This window comes from Sander vitreus, chromosome 20, assembly GCF_031162955.1.
Source record: "Sander vitreus isolate 19-12246 chromosome 20, sanVit1, whole genome shotgun sequence".
Taxonomy (NCBI): domain Eukaryota; kingdom Metazoa; phylum Chordata; class Actinopteri; order Perciformes; family Percidae; genus Sander; species Sander vitreus.
Genome location: NC_135874.1, coordinates 6,031,623 through 6,055,169, shown reverse-complemented (window position 1 = coordinate 6,055,169; position 23,547 = coordinate 6,031,623). Strand labels below are relative to the sequence as shown.

Genomic DNA, 23,547 nt, shown 5'->3' with positions numbered 1-23,547 from the left:
CTCCCTGATACAGATGCACCAATCAGGGCCAGGGTGGTTGTCTAACTGCGTCAATCACTGCTCATGCACACGCATTCATTCTCCCTTGTAGGGGGAGGGGCTTAAGAGACTGTTTTGGGCTTTAGCGGAAAGGGGGGAGGGACTGAGAAGTTGTCGATGTTCAAATTCTTTGGCTAAATCCTGGATCTTTGCAATCCTTCCTACAGCACCTTTAATATACATGGTTTATAGTTCTTATGTCTTGCTAAATGACAGCAAGTTACATTTAAACAAAATCTGTCATAACCTGACTCCTAGTGAGAACTATGTGTTTTTTTTTGTATGTCCCTTAATAAACAGTCAGTGAGACGTTTACTTTAGTTTTATTACAGACCTGAACACAGGCTACTGTGGGCCGTAGCCAACGCCAACACAAAGTAACAATTCAGTCAACTACCTGACATTAGCCGCTTGCTAGCTCCCCGTACTCCAAACTGAACTCCTCTCTTCCTACAGGACATAACAACAGCTGCTCCCCGCTTAGCTCTCAGCCAACTACAGGTGCATAATCTACCGCGGCTCACTCATAGGAAGATGACATGTAGACAAGGTTCACAGTATCTAAACTGAAAACATGTTTACTTCACTGGCAATCTCTTTTGTATTTGTACAGTGAGTTCCATCAATATTAAGCGCATCCAGAGATTTTCTCCTTCCATTTCTCTTTTCAAGAGCAAAAAAATACAGTAACTGGAGTTCTCCATCGTCCAGCCATTTGGCTCTAGATCTTATAAATGCACCTTTAGCTAAATCCTTAGAGATTTGATCTATTTTGAGTTGTATCTCCTTTAATTTGACTTCTTCCTCAAAAGATATTCTAGTTTTAGATGAAATCATTTTTATTCTATTTAATAATTCAGATTGTTTTTGATCTTTAAAGTGCCCATATTATGAAAAAAACACTTTTTCTGGGATTTGGAGTGTTATTTTGTGTCTCTGGTAAGCACCATACAATGCACCAACGATACAATCTTTGAAAAAAAAAACCCATCCATGCTGTTTTGAGTGAGATATGGGTTTCTGAATGTGTCCTGCCTTCAGTCTCCGGGTAGCTCGTTCTCAATGGCAAAACACTGCTACAACACACACAAATTCACCCTAATCTACAAAATAAATTGTATAGAACTACTTCCATGTCCCTGTTCTGTAGGTATTCCACACAAAGTTGGAAGTGCGCCCTCATTTAGAAGAAGTCTCCCGGCTAATCTTGCCTTGTACAGGCCGAAGTTGGAGAAACAGCTAGCTAGCTCATGTAATCCTTACCTAGCTACTGCGCATGTGCGACTGACAACAAAGATGTTACAGAAGTTGAGAGGTCTCACTCTGTAGCTAAAACAAAGACCTGAACACAGGGTGAAAAGAGGAGCTGCAGCAATGTGCAGTACAACAAAAATATGGTGTTTTTTCAAAATTAAACCATGTAAACCTATTCTGATATGATCTCAAATTACAACTAGAACTGCAAGCAGTTATGACGGGGCCCAAGCCACCCACGCAAGTCGCCCCCGACGCCCCAGGGAGCGCGCGAAAGCGGAACCTGAAGCCCGGCGGCGGGGAGGCAAACGTCGGTAAATATCGAGAAGCACGAGCCGCGACGTCTGCGGTACGTCGCCGTTGCAAACGTAGCGGTCAATAGTTCATCTCCATGCATATACAGACAATGATATACGGATAGGATTGGAGATGAAAAGTTCAACTGACACATTACTGCGATCAGCTTCGTGGGAAATTAAGAATCAATGCCACCGACGTAACCAATCACACTATGACAGACTCTCCACTTAGCACCAACTGCAATGTTTAATTGTAAATGAATGTAGCCTACTGGCAGTCTGGCACACGTGGGTGCTCAGTATTTTAATCGGCGCCTATGAATGGTGTTTTTTGGATTGAAAAAGTGAGAGAAAAGACTTGCATTCGTCCACTGTGAAGGTTGTAGAAACTTTGTCGTCAGGTGGCTTAAGAAGTTTGTTTATTGTAAAAAACAGGAGCATGCAAAAGCGAAAACCAAAACGTAACGTAGGAGGCAAACATCAGTAAATATTGAGAAGTGTGAGCTGCAAGGTCTGTGGTACATTCCCATTGCAAATATATCATTAACATTGAGTAAAAGGGCCAAAACACGTCTATATTGATTATTGCGCCCCATAATGGCCGATCTTCGCCAGATTTAGTAGAGAGCCTCAGAGCGGCATGCCGAACGAGCATCACAAGTTTCATGTTGATTGCAGTTACTGTGGCAGAGATATTGCAATTGCAACTTTTCCATTTAAATGCATTGAGTTATTGGCCCAAACAAATAAACGTTGCTTATAGCGTCCCCTAAAGGCCGATCTTTGCCAAATTTGGTACAGAGCACTGTAGTGGGATATTGAACAATGATCTCAAGTTCTTTGCTGATAACATGTAATTTGGTCGAGATATGATATGATACGTGTGTGGTAGCTAGCTATGAAAATTTGTTTGGTCGTCAAATGCGCATACTTTAACGTAGCAAAATTCCATGAGTAACTTTTGGTCACATCCATCTGGAGATGCTACGTACCAGGTTTCGTGCTGATACGTTGCACTGCCTAGGACGAGTTCGAAAAAGTTGGTTTTGCACATTGCGCGATATTGCGAAAACACTTTTGAGCGGAAATGGGCGTGGCCTATATCATGTGATTCAGCTTGATTCAAGGAAGACGTGGACGTAAGTTTTTTAATGTGCGATGTATAATGTGGGAGTTAAAGGCAAAAAAACATTATAGCGCCACCTAGTGGTACACGTGTAATTTTTGGTAGGTGTGGTCCATGACCCATTGTCTATCTACCCTGTAAATTTAAAGTTGTTCTCATTAGTGCAAGTAGTAAATTTAGACGTGGGTCCAATAGGCCACGCCCACTTTGACCCCTCAGTACCCCACTCTAGGGTTGGCCTCAGGAGTGGCCCTAGATGGTACCCAACAAATTTTATAAAAATCGGATGAGCGGTTGATAAGATATGAACTTGTTGTACTTGTAGCGCCCCCTAGTGACTAATTTTCGTAAAACGCGTGAGCGACCTCCAGAGGGTCACGGCAAACAAGAATCTAAAGTTTGGCATTGATGGCATTTGTTTTGGCTGAGATATGGCAAAGTTGGTGTTTTCATAGTTAGCTACACAAATTTGTTTGTGTGTAATATGCACAATTTTTATCCTATCAAAATAATTTCTTAACTAATTAACTTTTTGTCAGGCCCGTCTGGAGATGCTACCTTCCAAATTTTGTGCCGATTGGTCGCACGGTCTAGGAGGAGTTCGAAAAAGTAGGTTTTTGATAAATCGCGATTTTTCACGCATAAAAGTTTAGGCGGAAATGTGCGTGGCCTATATCACGTGGAAGGCGTGGATATATGGTTTTAAAATGTCCGGTGTATGGTGTGGGAGTTATAGGGCCAAACGCGTTTTTTTTCTGCTATAGCGCCACCTAGTGGTGGAAGTGGGTGAATTGTTGCTCCTGTTTGGGACCAGTCCTGAAAATGGCAACCCCCCACCATGTACGGTTTAGGCTGTAGTCAGAGTTTTAGGCGGAGAAGAATAATGGAAAATAAAAATAATGTATGAATAATCAATAGAAAAACAATAGGGTTCTACAGCCCTGCTGTGCAAACGGCATAGCTTTGCTATTGCCGGTTCTTGCAGACTTGGGCATAATTATGATAATTATGACCCTGAAAATGAGCATAATATGGCCACTTTAAGGACCTTTAATTCTGAGTTCAGACGTCTGAGTCAGCCGTCTGAGTTCAGTTCAGACGTTGTTATACAAATACTAAGTACGTTGCCTTACAACCGTGTGATACACATCTTCACTATCTAAAGACATAAGAACTAAGTAGTATTGTTTGTATTCCCCCATTTAAAATTAAATTCAATATTTGTCTTATATATCTTAAAATGTCTTTCAATTCATTCAACACTGCATGTTCCAGACTGTTTCTCCTTCATGAAAGTTGCTCTTTATTTTTGAAAATAATATTACAATAAATGACCTGCAGTGTTGGAAGAATTAATTGTAACTCTAGCAATCATTGAACAATAACGCCATCTACTGGATCATTTGCACTTATTGTCTTAGTGTTTAAAAGCCTCGTGCTGTTTATATGTTACTTTATTTATGTACAATAATACATCTTTATTTCAGACTCACAAGTTGGTCCATGCGCATGTATTATATAAAAACTTATATCTGTAATCAAATGTTCATGTTTACCTTAGTTTTTAGCCATAACGTTATGTCTGTATCTGCGTGGAGAGCAACACAAAGCCGGACTCCAATTCCCCTGTTTTTACACTATATATATATCACCCTGCACTAAATATTGATATCAATCTTCCAACTCAGATTGTATTTTGGTTAATTTCTTGATATCTGTTTGAGACATATTGTCTTTTTCATAAATAGAAATTAAATTAATTAAAGTATTCCATCTTGTTTGAATCTTTTCTCCTTTGCTAATTCTTTTCCCCTTTTAATTGCCACATTCCAAATCTGAAATTTTGTACATCCTCAGTGTTGACCATGAATTTTTTCTTCTTGAGCTTTCCTCAAAGAAGGCTTTTTTTTCCTGCTCGTGTGCCTCTTCAATCTGTGGCCAAAGTTTGTTGGGTGCTTCCTTGTCTTTTGTGGTCAAATCTTCTCCAAATTTCAGTTTCTTTACTTTGAGAAACTTGGAATGCTTTGCGCATTTCCACAGCATTTCTTTCGTCAATCTGCATGTAAATCTTGTTATCACTGGCCTAGTTTTGCCGCTCTCTCTCCTTCCAATTCTGTGACACACGTCAAAGTGGAAGCGTAGCTCTTGTCGGGCGTTTGGTATGATTGCTCTGCAGAGAGTCTATATCCACGACGCTCCACTTCAGGGATTGCTCCGGTGCCGCAGGAAATTCCGCAGGATGCATGTCTTTTTGCCAATGTCCTCCTTCCGCTTTCTTTGTGTTGGAATTTTAAACTCTTAATTTCTGAGGACTATGGTTAACTGCTCCTCAGTAAATCCAGACAGCTAGCTAGACTATCTGTCCAATCTGAGTTTTCTGTTGCACGACTAAAACAACTTTTGAACGTTCCACCAAAACAAGTTCCTTCCCAAGGCTATTTTGTGATTGGTTTAAGAAATACCAGAGCATGTTTTCTCCCATCCCAGAATGCTGTGTGGACTAGCCAGACCCTCCTCCGCAGCGCTGTGGAAGAAGGTCTGGCAATGCGAGACTACTCTGCAGATGTCCACGACACGCTGCTTCAAATCCTCCCCCTCTTGCTCTGGTAGACTGTAGAGCAGTATTGTTCCATCTCATTCATCTTATCTTCCATTACTGTTATTCTTTTTTGATGGTCATCGCTGACTTCTTTGACCGTTGTAATCTTTTTTCGTGTCTCGTACTTCTCGGAACAGAAACTCTGAAGTTTTCTTCAGATCCTCAATTGTATCAGTATTCTTCTTCATCAATATTGCGAGACAGTCGGCATTTTCATTTATTTTTTCAGCCACAAGCCTTACAATATTATCTTGCATCTCGGAGAGAGTGGGTTCCGTTTTCTCTTTTTTTTGTTACAGGTGTACTTGGCTTGGAGTCTGGGAGTAGAGTTACTTCTGAGTCAGCGTTAGTATATGAGTGCATATCTCCCGCTTTTACGATTTCTACAACGTCCTCTGCTAAGTTTTTGTTTGAGGAGAATGGGAACAACTTGTTGATTTTTTTTCTTGTTCTTTTATCCGTCATCGTTGAGGTGTTCACTTTCGTTGTCCAAGTTAACTAGATTCCCGTTGGCTTGTTCGCTTTTGTTGTCGTTGTCAGTTGTCCCAGTTAAGTTGACTCCGTTAGCTTGTCCCAGTTGATTTTTCAGCAAATGTAAAACATAAACGTTCAAAAAAGGGTCAATGAGAGTAAATTTCACTTTTAAGGTGAGAAAAACATTTCGCCATCTTGTGCCCCACAACTCGAGGCCTCAGAGCAGCTCACAACAAACCAATGGGTGATGTCACACATGCTCTGTCCATTTACAGTCTACGGAAGAAACACACATTTAACAGTTTTCTGTAATCTTGAATACTTTAGTAACATTTATATCAAGATGTTTTTAGAGGTCCACATTTTACTTAGCTGTTCCCACAATGACATTGACATGCATTGCATGAAAGGAAAAACTTTGTAACTTTGGAAAACCAGTGTAACAACACCAGCATTCTGTGTATATATATGATGTGTTTCTGATATGTGTGTTTAATCAGGATTCTTCGAGGAGTGTATCTGTGCAGCAGAAATCGAGGCGAAACTTCCAGCGATAATGAAGAATGCCGTGTATCTGCACAAAGCTGCCGCACGCAGAATAAAGAGCTGCCGCATCCAGAGGAGAGCCTCCAGGAGCCACTGGTGTAAGTCTCTGCATCACACACTATTTATGACATACTATACTAAGACTTTCTTCAACATACTATACTATGGCTTTTTATCACTTATTTCAACATACTATTTTGTGGCTGTTAATGACTTTTTCGACATACTATTCTATGGCTTTTTATCAATTTTCAACATACTATACCATGGCTTTTTAATCACTTTTTTCGACATACTATACTACAACCTATTATCACTTTTACAACATACTATACTATGGCTTTTTAGCACTTTTTTTCGACATACTATAATATGGCTATTTTATCACTTTTCAACATACTATAATATGACTTTTTTCGACGTACTATGGGCCCTATTTTAACAATCAAAGCGCACGGCGTGAAGCGCATGGTGCAGGTGCGTTAGGCCTTGTACAAATCCACTTTTGCTAGTTTACCGGCGGAAAAAAGGGTCTGTGTGCCAGGAGCGTGATTCAAAAGGGTTGTACTTAGTGTCTTCATTAATTCATAGGTGTGTTTTGGGCGTAACATGCAATAAACCAATCAGAGTGTCATCTCCCATTCCCTTTAAAAGCCAGGCACGTTTGTACCTTGGCACATTGCTATTATGATGGAGGATTTGCACTGTAATATTTTTATTTGTAATCTTTTGCATGTTTTTGTGCTGCTGTGCTTCCCTGTGTGTGTGTGGCACGCTTTTTGGTTTTTGTTGGTCAATGTGGCGATCACTTTCCAGTGCCTCAAGATAGCAATATGCCAAGAATGCATATTACCTCCCTGTAAGACCAGCACGCCCATGGGCGCACAGATGGGTGCAGGTGCATTTGAACGACGTGGGCGCTGGATGGGAAATTGACAACTGCGTCGGTCTTAAACTATCAATGACACTTGCGTCGGGCTTTGTGCTGCGCTGTGCTGTGCTGTGCTGTGCCATGCCATGCCGCATTCAATTTAGGGCCCTATGTGTTACATGCGCCTCTACTGTGTGTATCTTTTCTCCCTCTGTCTCCTCTCTCTCTCTGTCTCTCGTTCCACCCTCCTCCCTCTGCCTGTTAAAGGCAGCTACACACCGGGCCGACCGTTGGCAGAAAAGGCAGTTGGACTGATCAGTCTCCCCGAGTTGGTCAAAAAAATGCCTCGGAACACACTAAAGCGACGAGACGTAATACGTCTCCATAACAGCAGGTGGCGCTACTCTGTATTGTCGCCATAAAAATGAAAATCGGCAGCTGATTGGACAAATGCGTCACGTGGGTCTGGCTGCTGCTTCCGGATTTTTCAACCTGCCATTAATGGCGAATCATTCAGAATACGATCTCATATTGTACTAAAATAGTTCACTGAAACGTGTTTCTGAAAACATTTTAAGCGAGAAATAGGCCATGCAGTTGCAATCTGTCTTCATTTCAGATTGACAAAGATCAGTTTAAAAGATTTTCGTCAGATTTTGAGAGGCTTAGTCACGCAGTTTCCCGGTGAGTCCCGACTGCCCTGTCTCCGACTGAGCATGTCAGGTCGGCCAAAATGAAGGCCGACAGTTTATTGTGTTAGTTTGGGCTGGAGGTTACCAGTAGTTCAGTTATTCGTCTCTTTTGTTTGTTTTAGGATTAGTTGGGGATTTAGTTTAGGTAATTTACGGGGAGACACGGGGAGCGATGGCCCATTACGAGGTTGGCCCAACGTCTTCCCATCTTTTTATATGTTGCATCATCCAATCCCTTTTGAGCCTTGATTTAATTCTTTAAATGGAGGCCATAACATATTTGGAGGCTTGTCTAAACGCGGTTTTCCGCATTGAGTGGTATTTGTGTTGATTACCGTGTCTTCACATTGCTTACTTTTTGTGTGCTTTGTTGTTAATTCGTGCACACGGTTTTGGATGCCATTGATTTTTGGTGCTGCTGCTTCTTGAGTTTTTTGTGTGCTGTGCCAATTTTCGGGCGGTACATTTCTCAGCCCATTATACCCTTTCTGACTAGGTAGGGGGGTTCTTTTTTATAGTGATCGGTTAGTCTGTGTTGTGCTATTCGCTCTTGACAATGGAGTTTAATGTTGATGAATTTGTAGCGCAACCAAGCCTTGATAAATAACAGCCTTGCACAAAAGAGCCTTTGGTTGTTATTGCCGATCATTTTGGTATCATTCTGCCTAAACAGGCAAAAAATAATGTGATAAAATCTGAGTTGGTGGCTGCTTTAACAGATAAAGGTGTGTTGCCTTGGGACACTGGTGTTGCCACAATGGGGGGAAAAAAGACCTGGGGGTACAGCTCCAGCTGAAGGAGTTAGAACTTGAATTGTGTCGCTTGGCAGTAAAAGAAAAAGAGCTTGACTGTGAATTTGTTTGAGCGTGTTGCAAACACATAAAGTGGCCTACGCACGTTTGGCCATTGCTTTTGCAGTGTGTGTTCACTGGCAAGGCTCAAGAAGCGTATGCCTCCTTGTCACCTGAGTTGAGTCTGGATTATGACGAGGTCAAAGCAGCTGTGCTAGGGCATATGAATTGTGGCCCGAGGCATATCGTCAAAGGTTTTGCAGGTTCAAAAAAAACTGACAACCAGACTTTTTTGTATTGAATTTGGCCGTAACAAAGATGTTCTGTTCGATCGTTGGTGCCAGTCTAAAAATGTCATTGATTTTAGGTGTTTGCGTAATCTGTTATTGCTGGAAGAATTTAAGAACTGCTTACCAGACAAAATTGCCACTTATATTCAAGTGCAATTATATCCTTTACGTAGCTTTAAGTTCTCTTAAAGCTTTAGCGCGTAACTTTTTGATATTAATGAACGTCTGTTACATTCAAGCCATTGCTAAATGAGTTGCTACAAAGCTAATTAAGCTCCACACAACTCTCTCCACACAACTCTGTATTTCTCAGTATGGCTATGTTCAGAAGATTGTGTCGTCCGGTGACTTTCCCTCGCAGAAACTCGAGTGAAGATAATTACCTCTTCTAAAGAGTCCATTATGTTTTTTTAATCCTCTGTGTCCTCCTTGGCTACTAGCAACTGCGTGGAGGGGGGCAGGGGGCGGGTCGTGGCGGTGGGCGATTACGGTAGGCTTCAGGGTTTCCCGCAGCACTTTGCAGTTTAGGCGGCCCGCCTTAACAACACGCGCATGCCGCCTTAACTGAGTCTTAAAAAAAAATATATATATATATATATATATATATATATATATATATATATATATATATATATATATATATAACCGCAAGTCGCATCAACACAGTCTGTAGGAAACAAGGTAACGGCGAGTTGTAAAGATACCACCAATCACAAGGGAAAGAGCATTTGCTGGCGGTGAGTGTAACTGTCATTTATTCACATTTAAAAACGGGAAATATCGCCATTTTACCGTCGCGTGTGCGTCGGAGTTTGTCAACAAATGTGTGGCCAGCTGGGGCATGCCCGGGCAGACACGGGGTGATGGACTTACCGGAGCGTTGGCATACGGCAGGCAGAGAACATTTATATATGTTTCTCTGTCCTATTCTTCACATCAGTGAGGCTTTCTTCTCTTGTTTCAACGAAGTGAATACATGACGAAGTGACTGGAAATATCCATCACCTCTCGCGCATGGATTCTAAACGTCCCGGCTGTTTTTTAATCACTACACGGTTAGTTAGCGTAGTTAACACTACACACAGTGAAATTACGTGTCCTGTTTTTAGTTCACGCATACTATCTGCTGGAGTGTGTGAAGCTATGGGCTGAGCTCTGTTATCTCAGCGCAGTTTGTTTTGGAGAAGAGTTGTCAGGCAAAGTGCGTGTCACGGAGGATAATGGGAGCAATGCCAGTAAAATTGTTATAGCACTTTTTTTGAAAATAGTTTAATGATCTTAAAATTGCACATTGCAACTGTTATTTTGAAAAGCTGGTTATTTATTAATTATTATTTAATATTTAGTGTAGTGTGTAGTACAGAGTCTGCACTACAGAGATGTATTAATTATATATTTAAATTTGATATTTAGTGTAGTGTGTAGTAGAGAGTCTGTAATAGACCCCCGCCCCAGTCAGATGGCAAACCTACCACCTTAACTAACAAATTTTCTGCGGGAATTCCTCATGGGGGAGACAGAAACTATGCACTAACAGTTTATAATAAAAGAATAAGTTACAGCTATTGATTTTCAAGTGTTTTATCACTTTTTTCGATATACTATACTAAGATTTTTTTTCAATATACTATACTAAGTCTTTTTTTTAACATACTATACTATGTTTGTTTTTTTATCACTTTTTCGACATACTATACTATGGCTTTTTTCGACATACTATACTATGACTTTTTTTCAACATACTATGGCAGCACTTTTTATCACTTTTTCAACATACTATACTATGTGTTATTTAGGGACTGCTTTAATAGCCCTCTTATCAACAGCACCAGTGATTCTCACTTGTTTTTCGTTGTATTTACATATTGTAATTTGGGTATTGTTTTATGATCAGAATATTTATCTGTACTGTAATTTATTGAGATTGTTTTTATTTGTGTTGTAATCAGGGCGTCATTGGAAAAAGAGAGCTTGCTCTCAATGGCCTTCCCTGAATAAATAAAGGTTATATTTGGCTTTTTATCACTTTATTCAATAAACTATACTGTGGCTTTTTATGACTTTTTTCGACAAACTATGCTGGGGCTTTTTTCGACATACTATACTATGTTTTTTTTATCACTTTTCTCGACATACTATACTTTGACTTTTCAATATTGACAGATACGTCTGTCTATAAAAGAAACAAGAGTTTGACTGATATATATGTCAGGCTTATGAATCCAATCCAACGACAGTTTGTGATATCAATCCTCATGAAATGCATTGAATTTTAAGGTCTTATGTAAAAGCCAAAAAGTCAAATATGCTCTAAAACTACTCTCATGTGTGTGAGGTCAGATAGTGCTGGGTGGAAGAATGCTGGTTGGAAGAACATACGGGTTGTGGGTTCAATTCTCAGGAGGCACTTTTTTTTTTTTTTCTCTAAGTGAAAGGAAAAAAGTCAAATAAGCTCTAAAAAAATTATTAAGCATGTCAGATCGGATAGCTCAGAGTGATAGAATGCTGGTTGGGAAAAACATGGGTTCTGGGTTCAAAACTTGCTAGGTGTGTTGAATTTTAAGGTCTAACAGTGAAAATGAAGATGCCAAATACGCCAGGAGAACAGTCCACAGAGTAAAGTAAAGGGTAGTCTGTGGCACACAAGGTGAAAGCTGGTTGGAAGAACACAGCTGTTGTGGGTTCAAATCTCACAAGGCCTGTTAAATTTGAAGGCTTAACAGTGAACATGAAGATGTCAAATACGCCAGGAGAACACCCCTAAGGGTAGAGTAGTTGGGATGGAGGGTAGTTTGTTGCACATGAGGTGAAAGCTGGTTGAAAAAAAACAGTGCTCCTTGGTTCAAGGCAAATTGAATTTTAAGTTCTAACAGTGAAAATGAAGAACAGTTAATTTTTCACCGCCTTTGTGAGGACATGGGTGTAACTGCTGCTACACACAGAAGTGTGCTGGCTATTTCGAGGGAGGTTACTGAACAGGCTTTTGGAACTAAGGGCGGAGGTGCACACCTTTTTGTCAGAGCAAAGATCTCCATATGCCACCCTGTTTGAAGATAAAGATTGGCTTGCACCGCTGTGCTATCTGGCAGATATATTCAGCAAATTGAATGAGCTGAATGTGTGTCTGCAGGGCAAGGACACCCACGTTCTGAACCTGTATGACAAGGTGGGTGGTTTTCTGAAGAAAGCACAGTTGTGGAAACGGGCATGTGTACAGTGGGATCTCACCTGCTTTTCTCAGGTGGATCTTTGCAGCAGCTACTGCCCTTTGGATCCACATATTTGTGTGAGGCCACATTTTCTGCAATGACTCTGATCAAAACAAAGCAGAGAAACAGACTGGGCCTGGAAAAAAGTCTGATCACTGCTGTGTCCTCCCTGCCACCGAGGATGACCAAGATCCTCAGTGAAGCACAAGCACATGTTTCACAATAAATTATAAGTGCAACTATTATGCTTTGTTAGTGTTTGTCAATTTGTTGTTTATTATTACAAGTGTTTTTGAGCTAAAATGTTATACAAATCACTATATATATATATATATATAGTTGTTTTTTTATCAAATATGTTCGGGGCCAGTCAAGGGGTACTTGAACTGCATGATCGGTAATTACATTGTTTATTTTTTGCAAATGTTTTTCATTTACAATGTTTAATAAATTTCACACTGATGGCACATCACTATATCATAGTCATAGGCTTTATATATATCTCAAATGAAATAAAGAGAGAACAAATTTGATAGGGGGTACATTATTAGAAAACAATTGTGAAGCACTGGGGTAGAGGGTAGTTTGTGGCACATAAGGCGAAAGCTGGTTGGAAGGAAACAGTGGTTGTACGTTCAAAGCGCATTGAATTTTAAGGTCTTACAGTGAAAATGAAGATGTCAAATATGCCAGGAGAACAGTCAACAGAGTAGAGAAGTTGGGGTAGAGGGTAATTTGTGGCACATAAAGCAAGAACTGGTTGAAAAGAAACAGATTGTAGGTTCTAACCTCACAGGGTGTGTTGAAATTTAAGGAAAATGAAGATGTCAAATATGCCAACGAGCGCAGTCCACCGAGTAGAGTATTTTCGGGTAGCGGGTAGTTCATGGCATATAAGGTAAAAGCTGGTTAGAAAGAAACAGCGGTTGTGTATTCAAACCTCACAAGGCCATTGCATTTTAAGGTCTAACAGTGAAAATGAAGATGGCAAATATGCCAGGAGAACATCCCCAACAGTAGAGAAGTTGGGGTAGAGGGTAGTTTGTGACACAGAAGGCGAAAGCTGGTTGGAAGAACAGAGTTGTTGTTGTTGGTTCAAAGCTCGCAAGGCGTGATGAGTTTTAAGGTCTAACAGTGAACATGAAGATGTCAAATATGCCAGGAGAACTTTCCACAGAGTAGAGTATTTGTGGTAGTGGCTAGTTCGTTGTACATAAGGTGAAAGCTAGTTGGAAGGTAACAGAGGTTGTAGATTCAAACCTCCCAAGGTGCATTGCATTTTAAGGTCAAATTAAAAATATTATTATTTTTTAAATTTTCCATTTGGATTTAATATTTGGCTTTTCAATTTCAATTTAACATTGGCTTTTCCATTTGAATTTAATATTTGGCTTTTCAATTTCAATTTAACATTGGCTTTTCCATTTGAATTTAATATTTGGCTTTTCAATTTCAATTTAACATTGGCTTTTCATTGGGATTTAATATTTGGCTTTTGAATTTCCATTTAACATTGGCTTTTCAGTTGGACTTGACACATGTCAATGTAAATGAGGAGGCGTGGCCCAAAGGCTGGTGGGAGGGTCTGAAACGAAAGGGGTGCAGAGGCAGGGAGAGCTGACTGCTGGGGAGCACACTGTTGAGCATCTTTCAATTTCTCTTTTGACTTTCAATTTGAATTATGAATAAATATTTCCTCCATAGTTTGTGACCCATAAGGTGAAAGCTGGTTGGAACAACACAATTGTTGTCGGTTCAAATCTCACAAGGCGCATACAATTTAAAGGTCTAACAGTGAACATGAAGATGTCAAATATGCCAGGAGAACCATCCCCAGAGTAGAGAATTTGGGCTAGAGGGTAGTTCGTGGCACATACGGCAAAAGCTGGTTGGAAGGAAGCAGTGGTTGTGAGTTCAAGAGTTCAAACCTCACAGGGTTTGCTGAATTTTAAGGTCTAACAGTGGACATGAAGATGTAAAATATGCCAGGAGAACACCTCCACACAGTAGAGAAGTTGGGGTGAAGGGTAGTTTGTGGCACTTAAGGCTGAACCTATTTGGAAGAACACAATTGTTGTCGGTTCAAATCTCACAAGGCGCATACAATTTAAAGGTCTAACAGTGAACATGAAGATGTCAAATATGCCAGGAGAACCATCCCCAGAGTAGAGAATTTGGGCTAGAGGGTAGTTTGTGGCACATACGGCAAAAGCTGGTTGAAGGAAGCAGTGGTTGTGAGTTCAAACCTCACAGGGTTTGCTGAATTTTAAGGTCTAACAGTGGACATGAAGATGTAAAATATGCCAGGAGAACAGTCCACAGACTAAAGAATTTGGGGTAGTGGATAACTCGTGGTCTATAAAACAACAGCTGCTTTGAAGTTAACAGAGGTTGTAGGTTCAAATCTCACAAGGCGCATACAAGAGGGTGAACATGAAGATGTCAAATATGCCAGGAGAACCGTAGAGGGTAGTTCGTGGCACATAAGGCGAAAGCTGGTTGGAAGAATACAGCTATTGGGGGTACTTTGAAAAAAGTGATAAAAAAAAAGCCATAATATAGTATGTCGAAAAAAGTGATAAACAGGCCATAGTATAACATGTTGAAAAAAAAAATAAAAAAGCCATAGTATAGTATGTTGAAAAAGAGAAAAACAGCCATAGTATAATATGTCGAAAAAAGTCATAAATAAACCATAGTGTAGTATGTTGAAAAAAGAGAAAAAAGACATAGTATAATATGTCGAAAAAAGTCATAAATAAACCATAGTGTAGTATGTTGAAAAAAGAGAAAAAAGACATAGTATAGTATGTTGAAAAAAAGTGATGAAAAAGCCATAAGGCACATAAGGCGAAAGCTGGTTGGAAGAATACAGCTGTTGTGGGTACTTCGAAAAAAGTGATAAAAAAGCCATGGTATAGTATGTCTAAAAAAGACAAGACAAGAGCTTTTTTATCACTCTTTTCGACATACTATACTATGGCTTTTTTATCAATTTTTTCGACGTACTATACTATGGTGTTTTCTCTCTTTTTTCAACATACTATACTCTTTTTATTACTTTTTTCGACATACTATATTATGGCTTTTTTATCACTTTTTTCTACATACTATACTATGACTTTAATCAACATACTATACTATGGCTTTTTTCCTCTTTTTCGACATACTATACTATGACTTTTTTGACATACTATACTATGGCTTTTTTTATAACTTTTTTCGACATACTATAGAATGGCTTTTTATCATTTTTGCAACTTACTATAATATGGCCTTTTTATGACTTTTTTTCGACATACTATACTATGGCTTTTTTATCTCTTTTTTCGACATACTATGGCTTTTTTTTTCTTGCTTTTTTTAACATACTATACTATGGCTTTCTTTATCACCTTTATCGACATACTATACTATGGCTTTTTTTCTCATTTTTCGGCATGCTATACTATGGCTATTTATCACTTTTGCTACTTACTATAATATGGCCTTTTTTATGACTTTTTTCGACATACTATACTATGGCTTTTTTTAGAGATGTTCCGATACTGGTATCGGTATCGCCTCCGATACGGCCTAAAACGCTGGTATCGGTATCAGGAAGTACTGGAGTTTATGCACCGATCCGATACCACGTAAAAAAACCCTAAAAAAAATCTACGTTAAAGTAGTTTATGTTCTTTTTCCGTTATAACTGACTGTCAAACTGGATAATAAAAGAAAGTTCTGGGGCGTTCATTGTTTGAGTTTGTTCATGTTTCACAAAGAGTTTAACCTGAGCCAGGCCGACAACAAAGATAGAAATCATATCACATCCATACAGGGATAGTAGTATACAGCTGTTAAAACATAATACAATATATGACACACTGGTATCGGATCAGTACTCGGTATCGACCGACACACTAGTTCAGGTATCGGAATCAGTATAGGGAAGCAAGAAATATTATTGGACCATCTCTAGCTTTTTTTCGACATACTATACTATGGCTATTTTTTTATAACTTTTTTCAACATACTATACTATGGCTTTTTTTTATAACTTTTTTCAACATACTATACTATGGCTTATATCGACATACTATACTATGGCTTTTTTATCGACATACTTTTTTTCGACATACTATACTATGGCTTTTTTATCACTTTTTTTGACATATTATACTATGGCTTTTTTATCACTTTTTTTGACATACTATACTATGGCTTTTATTGACATACTATACTATGGCTTTTTTATCACTTTTATTGACATACTATACTATGACTTTTTTATCACTTTTTTATTTTCGACATACTATACTATGACTTTTTTTATCACTTTTTTCGACATACTATACTATGACTTTTTTTTCTCTTTTTTCGACATACTATACTATGGCTTTTTATCACTTTTATCGACATACTATACTATGACTTTTATTTCTTTTTCGACATACTGTACTATGGCTTTTTTTTATCGCTTTTTTCAACATACTATACTATGGCTTATATCGACATACTATACTATGGCTTTTATCGACATACTATACTATGGCTTTTATCGACATACTATACTATGACTTTTTTTCTCTTTTTTCGACATACTATACTATGGCTTTTTTTTCACTTTTTTTGACATACTATACTATGACTTTTTTGACATACTATACTATGGCTTTTTTGACACACTATACTATGGCTTTTTTAATCACTTTTATCGACATACTATACTATGGCTTATATCGACATACTATACTATGGCTTTTTTATCACTTTTTTTGACATACTATACTATGACTTTTTTATCACTTTTTTTGACATATTATACTATGGCTATTTTCGACATACTATGCTATGACTTTTTTTATCACTTTTTTCGACATACTATACTATGGCTTTTTGACATACTATACTATGGCTTTTTATCACTTTTATCGACATACTATACTATGACTTTTATTATCTTTTTTCGACATACTGTACTATGGCTCTTTATCGCTTTGTTCAACATACTATACTATGTATATTATATCGACATAATATACTATGGCTTTTCATCACTTTTATCGACATAATATACTATGGCTTTTTTATCACTTTTATCGACATACTATGGCTTTTTATCACTTTTATCGACATACTATACTATGGCTTTTATCGACATACTATACTATGGCTTTTATCGACATACTATACTATGGCTTTTTATCTTTTATCGACATACTATACTATGGCTTTTTATCACTTTTTTTGACATACTATACTATGACTTTTATTGACATACTATACTATGGCTTTTTTATCACTTTATTCGACATACTATACTATGGCTTTTTTTATAACGTTTTTCGACATACTGTACTATGGCTCTTTATCACTTTGTTTAACATACTACTACTATGGTCGACATACTATAGTATGGCTTTTTTCGACATACTATACTATGGCTTTTTTATCACTTTTTTCGACATACTATACTGTGGCTTTTTTTTCTTGTTTTTCGACATACCATACTAATACTTTATTATAACTTTTATCTACATACTATGCTATGTCTTTTTTGACATACTATACTATGGCTTTTTTTAAATCTTTTTTCAACATACTATACGAAGGCTTTTTTAATCACTGTTTTCGTCATACTATACTATGACTTTTATCGACATACTATGGCTTTTTTTTCTCTTTTTCTCGACATACTATACTATTACTTTTATTGACATAATATACTATGGCTTTTTTTATAACGTTTTTCGACATACTGTACTATGGCTCTTTATCAGTTTGTTCAACATACTACTCTATTGTCGACATACTATAGTATGGCTCATATCGACATACTATACTATAGCTTTTTATCACTTTTATCGACATACTATACTATGGCTTTTTTTTCTAACGTGTTTTTCGACATACCATACTATGGCTTTTTTTAATCTTTTTTCAACATACTATACTAAGGCTTTTTTATTACTGTTTTCGACATACTATACTATGACTTTTATCGACATACTATACTATGGCTTTCTTTTTCTTTTTTCGACATACTATACTATGGCTTTTTTTACATACTATACTATGGCTTTTCATCACTTTTTTCGACATAATATACTATGGCTTTTTATCACTTTTATCGACATACTATACTATGGCTTTTTTAAATATTTTTTCAACATACTATACTATGGCTTTTTTCGACATACTATACTATGGCTTTTTATCACTTTTATCGACAAACTATACTATGGCTTTCTTTTTCTTTTTTCGACATACTATACTATGGCTTTTTTATCACTTTTTTTGACATACTATACTATGGCTCATATCGACATACTATGGCTTCGTTCGACATACTACACTATGGCTTTTTTACCACTTTTTCGACATACTATACTATGGCTTTTTTTGACATACTATACTATGACTTTTTTGACATACTCTACTATGGCTTTTATCAATTCTTTTGATATATTATACCATGGCTTTTTTTGACATACTATACTATGACTTTTTTTATCACTTTTTTCGACATACTATACTATGACTTTTTTTTCTCTTTTTTCGACATACTATACTATGGCTTTTATCGACATACTATACTATGACTTTTTTTTCTCTTTTTTCGACATACTATACTATGGCTTTTTATCACTTTTTTTGACATACTATACTATGACTTTTATTGACATACTATACTATGGCCTTTTTTATCACTTTATTCGACATATTATACTATGGCTTTTTTTATCACTTTTTTGACATACTATACTATGGCTTTTTTATGACTTTATTCGACATACTATACTATGGCTTTTATTGACATACTATGGCTTTTTATCACTTTTATCGACATACTATACTATGGCTTTTATCGACATACTATACTATGACTTTTTTTCTCTTTTTTCGACATACTATACTATGGCATTTTTATCACTTTTTTCGACATATTATACCATGGCTATTTTCGACATACCATACTATGGCTTTTTTTAATCTTTTTTCAACATACTATACTAAGGCTTTTTTATCACTGTTTTCGACATACTATACTATGACTTTTATCGACATTCTATAGTATCGCTTTTTTCGACATACTATACTATGGCTTTTTATGACTTTTTTCGACATACTATACTATGGCTTTTTTTCCCTCTTTTATCGACATACTATATTATGTCTTTCTTTTTCTTTTTTCAACATACTATACTATGGCTTTTTATCACTTTTATCGACATACTATACTACTGTTCTTTATCTTTTGGCTTTTTATCACTTTTATCGACATACTATACTATGTCTTTTTTTTATCATTTATTTCGACATACTATATTATGACTTTTTTTCGACATACTATACTATTGTTCTTTATCACTTTGTTCGACATACTATACTATGGCTTTTTTTAATCTTTTTTCAACATACTATACTATGGCTTTTTATCACTTTTATCGACATACTATACTATGACTTTTATTGACATACTATACTATGGCTTTTCATCACTTTTTCAACTTACTATACTATGGCTTTTATATCGCTTCTTTCGACATACTATACTATGGCTTTTTTTATTACTTTTTTCGACATACTATACTATGACTTTTATCTACATACTATACTAGTGCATTTTTATCACTTTTTTCGACATATTATACCATGGCTATTTTCGACATACTATACTATGGCTTTTTTATCACTTTTTTCAACATACTGTACTATGGCTCTTTATCACTTTTTTTGACATATTATACCAGGGCTATTTTCGACATACTATACTATGGCTTTTTTATCACTGTTTTCGACATACTATACTATGATTTTTATCAACATAACATACTAAGGCTTTTTTATCACTTTTTTTTGACATACTATACTATGACTTTTTTTCTCTTTTTTCGACATGCTTTTTTGACATACTATACTATGACTGTCATGATTGTGATGTTCTGTTTTCTGTTTTATTTTGAAATCTGTCTTGTCTCCCTTGTCCTGTCTGGTTTACTTCCTGTCTTTTGTTTTCCCGCCTGTTTGATTGTTCTGCCCTGCCCTGATTTGTTTCACCTGTTGTGTCACCTGTTTTTTGTTAGTCCTTGTAACTCTGTGTTGTGTTGTCTTTGTCTTGTGTGGGAGCTTTATGTCTCTGTGAGTTCTGTGAGTGTGTGCTTGTCTGGAGTGTACCTTTTGTCTCTGAGTTCCAGTTTTTGAGATCCTGTTCTGTTTGTTCTGGAATTAGTTTTTGCCTGTTGCTTTCTGGACACTTTTGGTATGTACTTCATTTTTGTTTAAGAAGTCATCTAAACTGCATTTGGGTCCAAGCCATTCCTGACAAACCGTGACAATGACTTTTTTTGACATACTATACTAAGGCTTTTTTTATAACTTTTTTTTCGACATAGTATACTATACTATGGCTTTTTTTTGACATACTATGGCTTTTTATCACTTTTGTGACTTACTATAATATGGCCTTTTTATGACTTTTTTTTGACACACTATACAAATATGTCTAAAATACTTTTAGACCTTAAAATTCAACACGCCGTGTGAAGTTTGAACCCATGTCCATTGTGTTCTTCCAACCAGCATTCTATTACTCTGCGTCATCTCATCTGACACACTTGACATTTGTTTTAAAGTGTATTTGACTATCCACTTTCACTGTTCGACCTAAAAGTTCACTGCATGTCATGAGGATTGATATCACAAACTGATTTTGAATTGGATTCATCAGACTGACACATCAGTCAAACTGTATGTGACCTGACACACGTTTTGTTTTCTTCATACGTATTTGTCTCTTTAACCGAGTGTAGTCAAAACTTAATTAAACATACGATTTGAACACCCAACCTTCTGTCTTACAATCATTCTCTTAACCCCCATAAGCTATCTGACCTGACAGAAGTGTTTTTTGGCATATTCGTCTGTCACTTAGTATATTGGACCTCAAAATTTAATTAAACATAAGATTTAAACACTCAACTTTCTGTATTCCAATCATAATCTTATCACCCTAAGCTATCTGACAAAGTTCATGTTTTGAACACACGATCGCTTTGTTCCACTTTTTTTTTTTTTTTTCAACGAGCATTCTTCCACGCTGACCTATCCGATCAGACACTTGACATCTTCATTTTCACGGTTAGACCTTTTAAAATGAAACGCTTCTTGTGAGGTTTGAACCCACAACTGTTCTTCCAACCAGTGTTCTATTACTCTGAGCCATCAAATCACACACTTGGCATTTGTTTGAGTGTATTTGACTTCTCCACTTTCACGGTTACACCAAAAAAAAAATTATAAATGAAGGAAAAATTTTTTTTAAATGTGATCTGACAAATGTTTTTTTTTTTTTTCATGTTTGTCTCTTTAACCTAGTGTATTGGACCTCAAAACTTAATGAAAGATTTCAAAACTCAACCTTCTGTCTTCCAATCATTCTTTTATCATTTAAAGCTATCTGACCTGACAGTTTACTTGTCTCTTTAACCTAGTGTATTGACCTCAAAACTAAAACATGATTTGCGTACACGACCTTCTGTCTTCCAATCATAATCTTATCAACCTTAACTATCTGACCTGACAGTTTGTTTTGAATCCACGACCACTTTGTTCTTCCAACCAGTCTTCTTCCACGCTGAGTCATCTGATCTGACATACTATACTATGGCTTTTTTTTAATCACTAATTTCAACATACTATTCTATTGCTTTTTATCACTTTTTTGACATACTATGACATTTTAGAGGACAAGAGGGTGTAATAACATTGTAATTAACAGGTGTTGTAACATTGTAATAAGCAGGTGTAAGAACAGTGGTGTTAGACCTTAACATTCACTGCACTACATGACATGAAAAAAGCAGACACTGTTTTATGTTTTATTAGCCACAGAACCAATTTGTTTTTGGCATAGTACAGATATAGTAACTAAGGGACTGCTTTTGTCAATTTTTTTTCCACATACTGGCCTTTTTTCAACATACCTTACTATGACTTTTTTCATAACTTTTCAACATGCCTTTATCCCCACCATACTATTACTTTTTTAACATACTGAAACTTCTGCTTTCTTGCAGTAAAACATTCCAAGTCTTTTGCTGTAGCGAATACTGACGGCGGCAGCATGGAGGAGCTGCGGGAGACGGCCCGGCGACTGACTTCTGACAGCAGCTTCCGAGAGAGTGTGTACAAAATCATTACTCGCAAGGATGCCATGAACATAACAGAGGATTGAGAAAGAGCTAAAGCTAAAATAGGAGAAATGGTCCTCATCTTTATTCGGTTCACACAGTGAGTAATGCAGAGATCCTGATCCCAAACCCACCATTAGGATACTGTAGATTGTACACAGAAATCTGCCATACGTTTAACAGACATTAACTTAAGCTATTATATGTAACAGCAGTTGTTTTTTCAGCCGTCTCATGGATTCACTGGTTCAAAGCCCTTTTCTCCCAAACAGTTCCAGGAATTCCGAGTAAGGAAGTTGGACAGTTACGACGGCAAATTTCTTGATATTGCTTTAAAGAAACATTTATTTTTTTTCTTCTGAGTCCCTTTATAAGGTCCTCTTTCCCCTGGAAAAGTTCCCATGGTGGACATGGTTAGTTCTAGAATTTAGATTCTGGAACTGTTTGGTACTAAAGTGCGATAAGAAACCTTCAGATGGGATTAAGCCAAAGAGTAATTATGATAAGAATAACAGGTTCACTCAGTAAGGTATTGTACTACAGTAACACATAACATGTAATAAATCATAATGTTTTAGTTGGCAGTGTCCGACTCTAGCCTTGTACTTAATTTCTAAAATACTACAACAGATTTACAGTATACAGAAACTACTTAGCAGGTAGCACAGACAATGGAAATCCATCTTGTGAAATGTTTTGACTGTATGAACAGATTGTGTCCTTTACCTTAACAGATGTTTTAGAAAAACAATGAACTCACAGATGTTTGATATTGACCTTGACAATTTCATTATTGCTACATCTGAAATCTCTCCTTGACAAAGCAATGTTATGTAAATAATTGAAGCAAGCATTTTATGATAATGCTTACCAGAAATGATACAAAAAAAGAAGCCCACATGTTGAGAGAAGTTAAGAGGGAACATTATGGACTGAACAATATGCCTTGATGTGAATAAAGCTGTTTGAACCTTGTACATGTAATTTCATTTATGCAGGTAACAGGCTGTAGGTTCATATCTGGGTTCCTTCTCAGCAGCTCAGAATATGGCACTATCACTGTTTAAAAGGAAAAGATATGGATGTATTTCCATCTGAGCAGACTTGGGTGAAGTTCAGTGTGGGGAGAAAGGACCATTACAGGTTACATCTCCAGCTCTCGTTCATCACCAGGACCTG

General features: G+C 37.1%; 2 protein-coding genes across 4 annotated transcripts in view; one reads left to right on the top strand and one right to left on the bottom strand.

The window, feature by feature from the left end:
- Nucleotides 1-22,412, top strand: part of plekhd1 (pleckstrin homology domain containing, family D (with coiled-coil domains) member 1) — a 39,391-nt gene extending 16,979 nt beyond the window's left edge. Inside the window, exons 12-14 of one of the 2 annotated variants that reach the window (XM_078277073.1) lie at nt 6,292-6,433; nt 11,317-11,324; nt 22,255-22,412. In XM_078277073.1, the coding sequence (XP_078133199.1) occupies nt 6,292-6,433; nt 11,317-11,324; nt 22,255-22,412 (308 nt within the window). Of the gene's footprint in view, nt 1-6,291; nt 6,434-11,316; nt 11,325-20,283; nt 20,439-22,254 lie in introns of those variants that run through there. The other variant, XR_013503628.1, reaches the window with a different exon arrangement.
- A 1,019-nt stretch (nt 22,413-23,431) lies between these two features.
- Nucleotides 23,432-23,547, bottom strand: part of ccdc177 (coiled-coil domain containing 177) — a 51,836-nt gene continuing 51,720 nt past the window's right edge. For both annotated transcript variants that reach the window (XR_013503627.1, XM_078277055.1), the window contains exon 2: nt 23,432-23,544. The gene's annotated coding sequence lies outside the window, so the exon portion shown is untranslated. The remainder of the gene's footprint in view (nt 23,545-23,547) is intronic.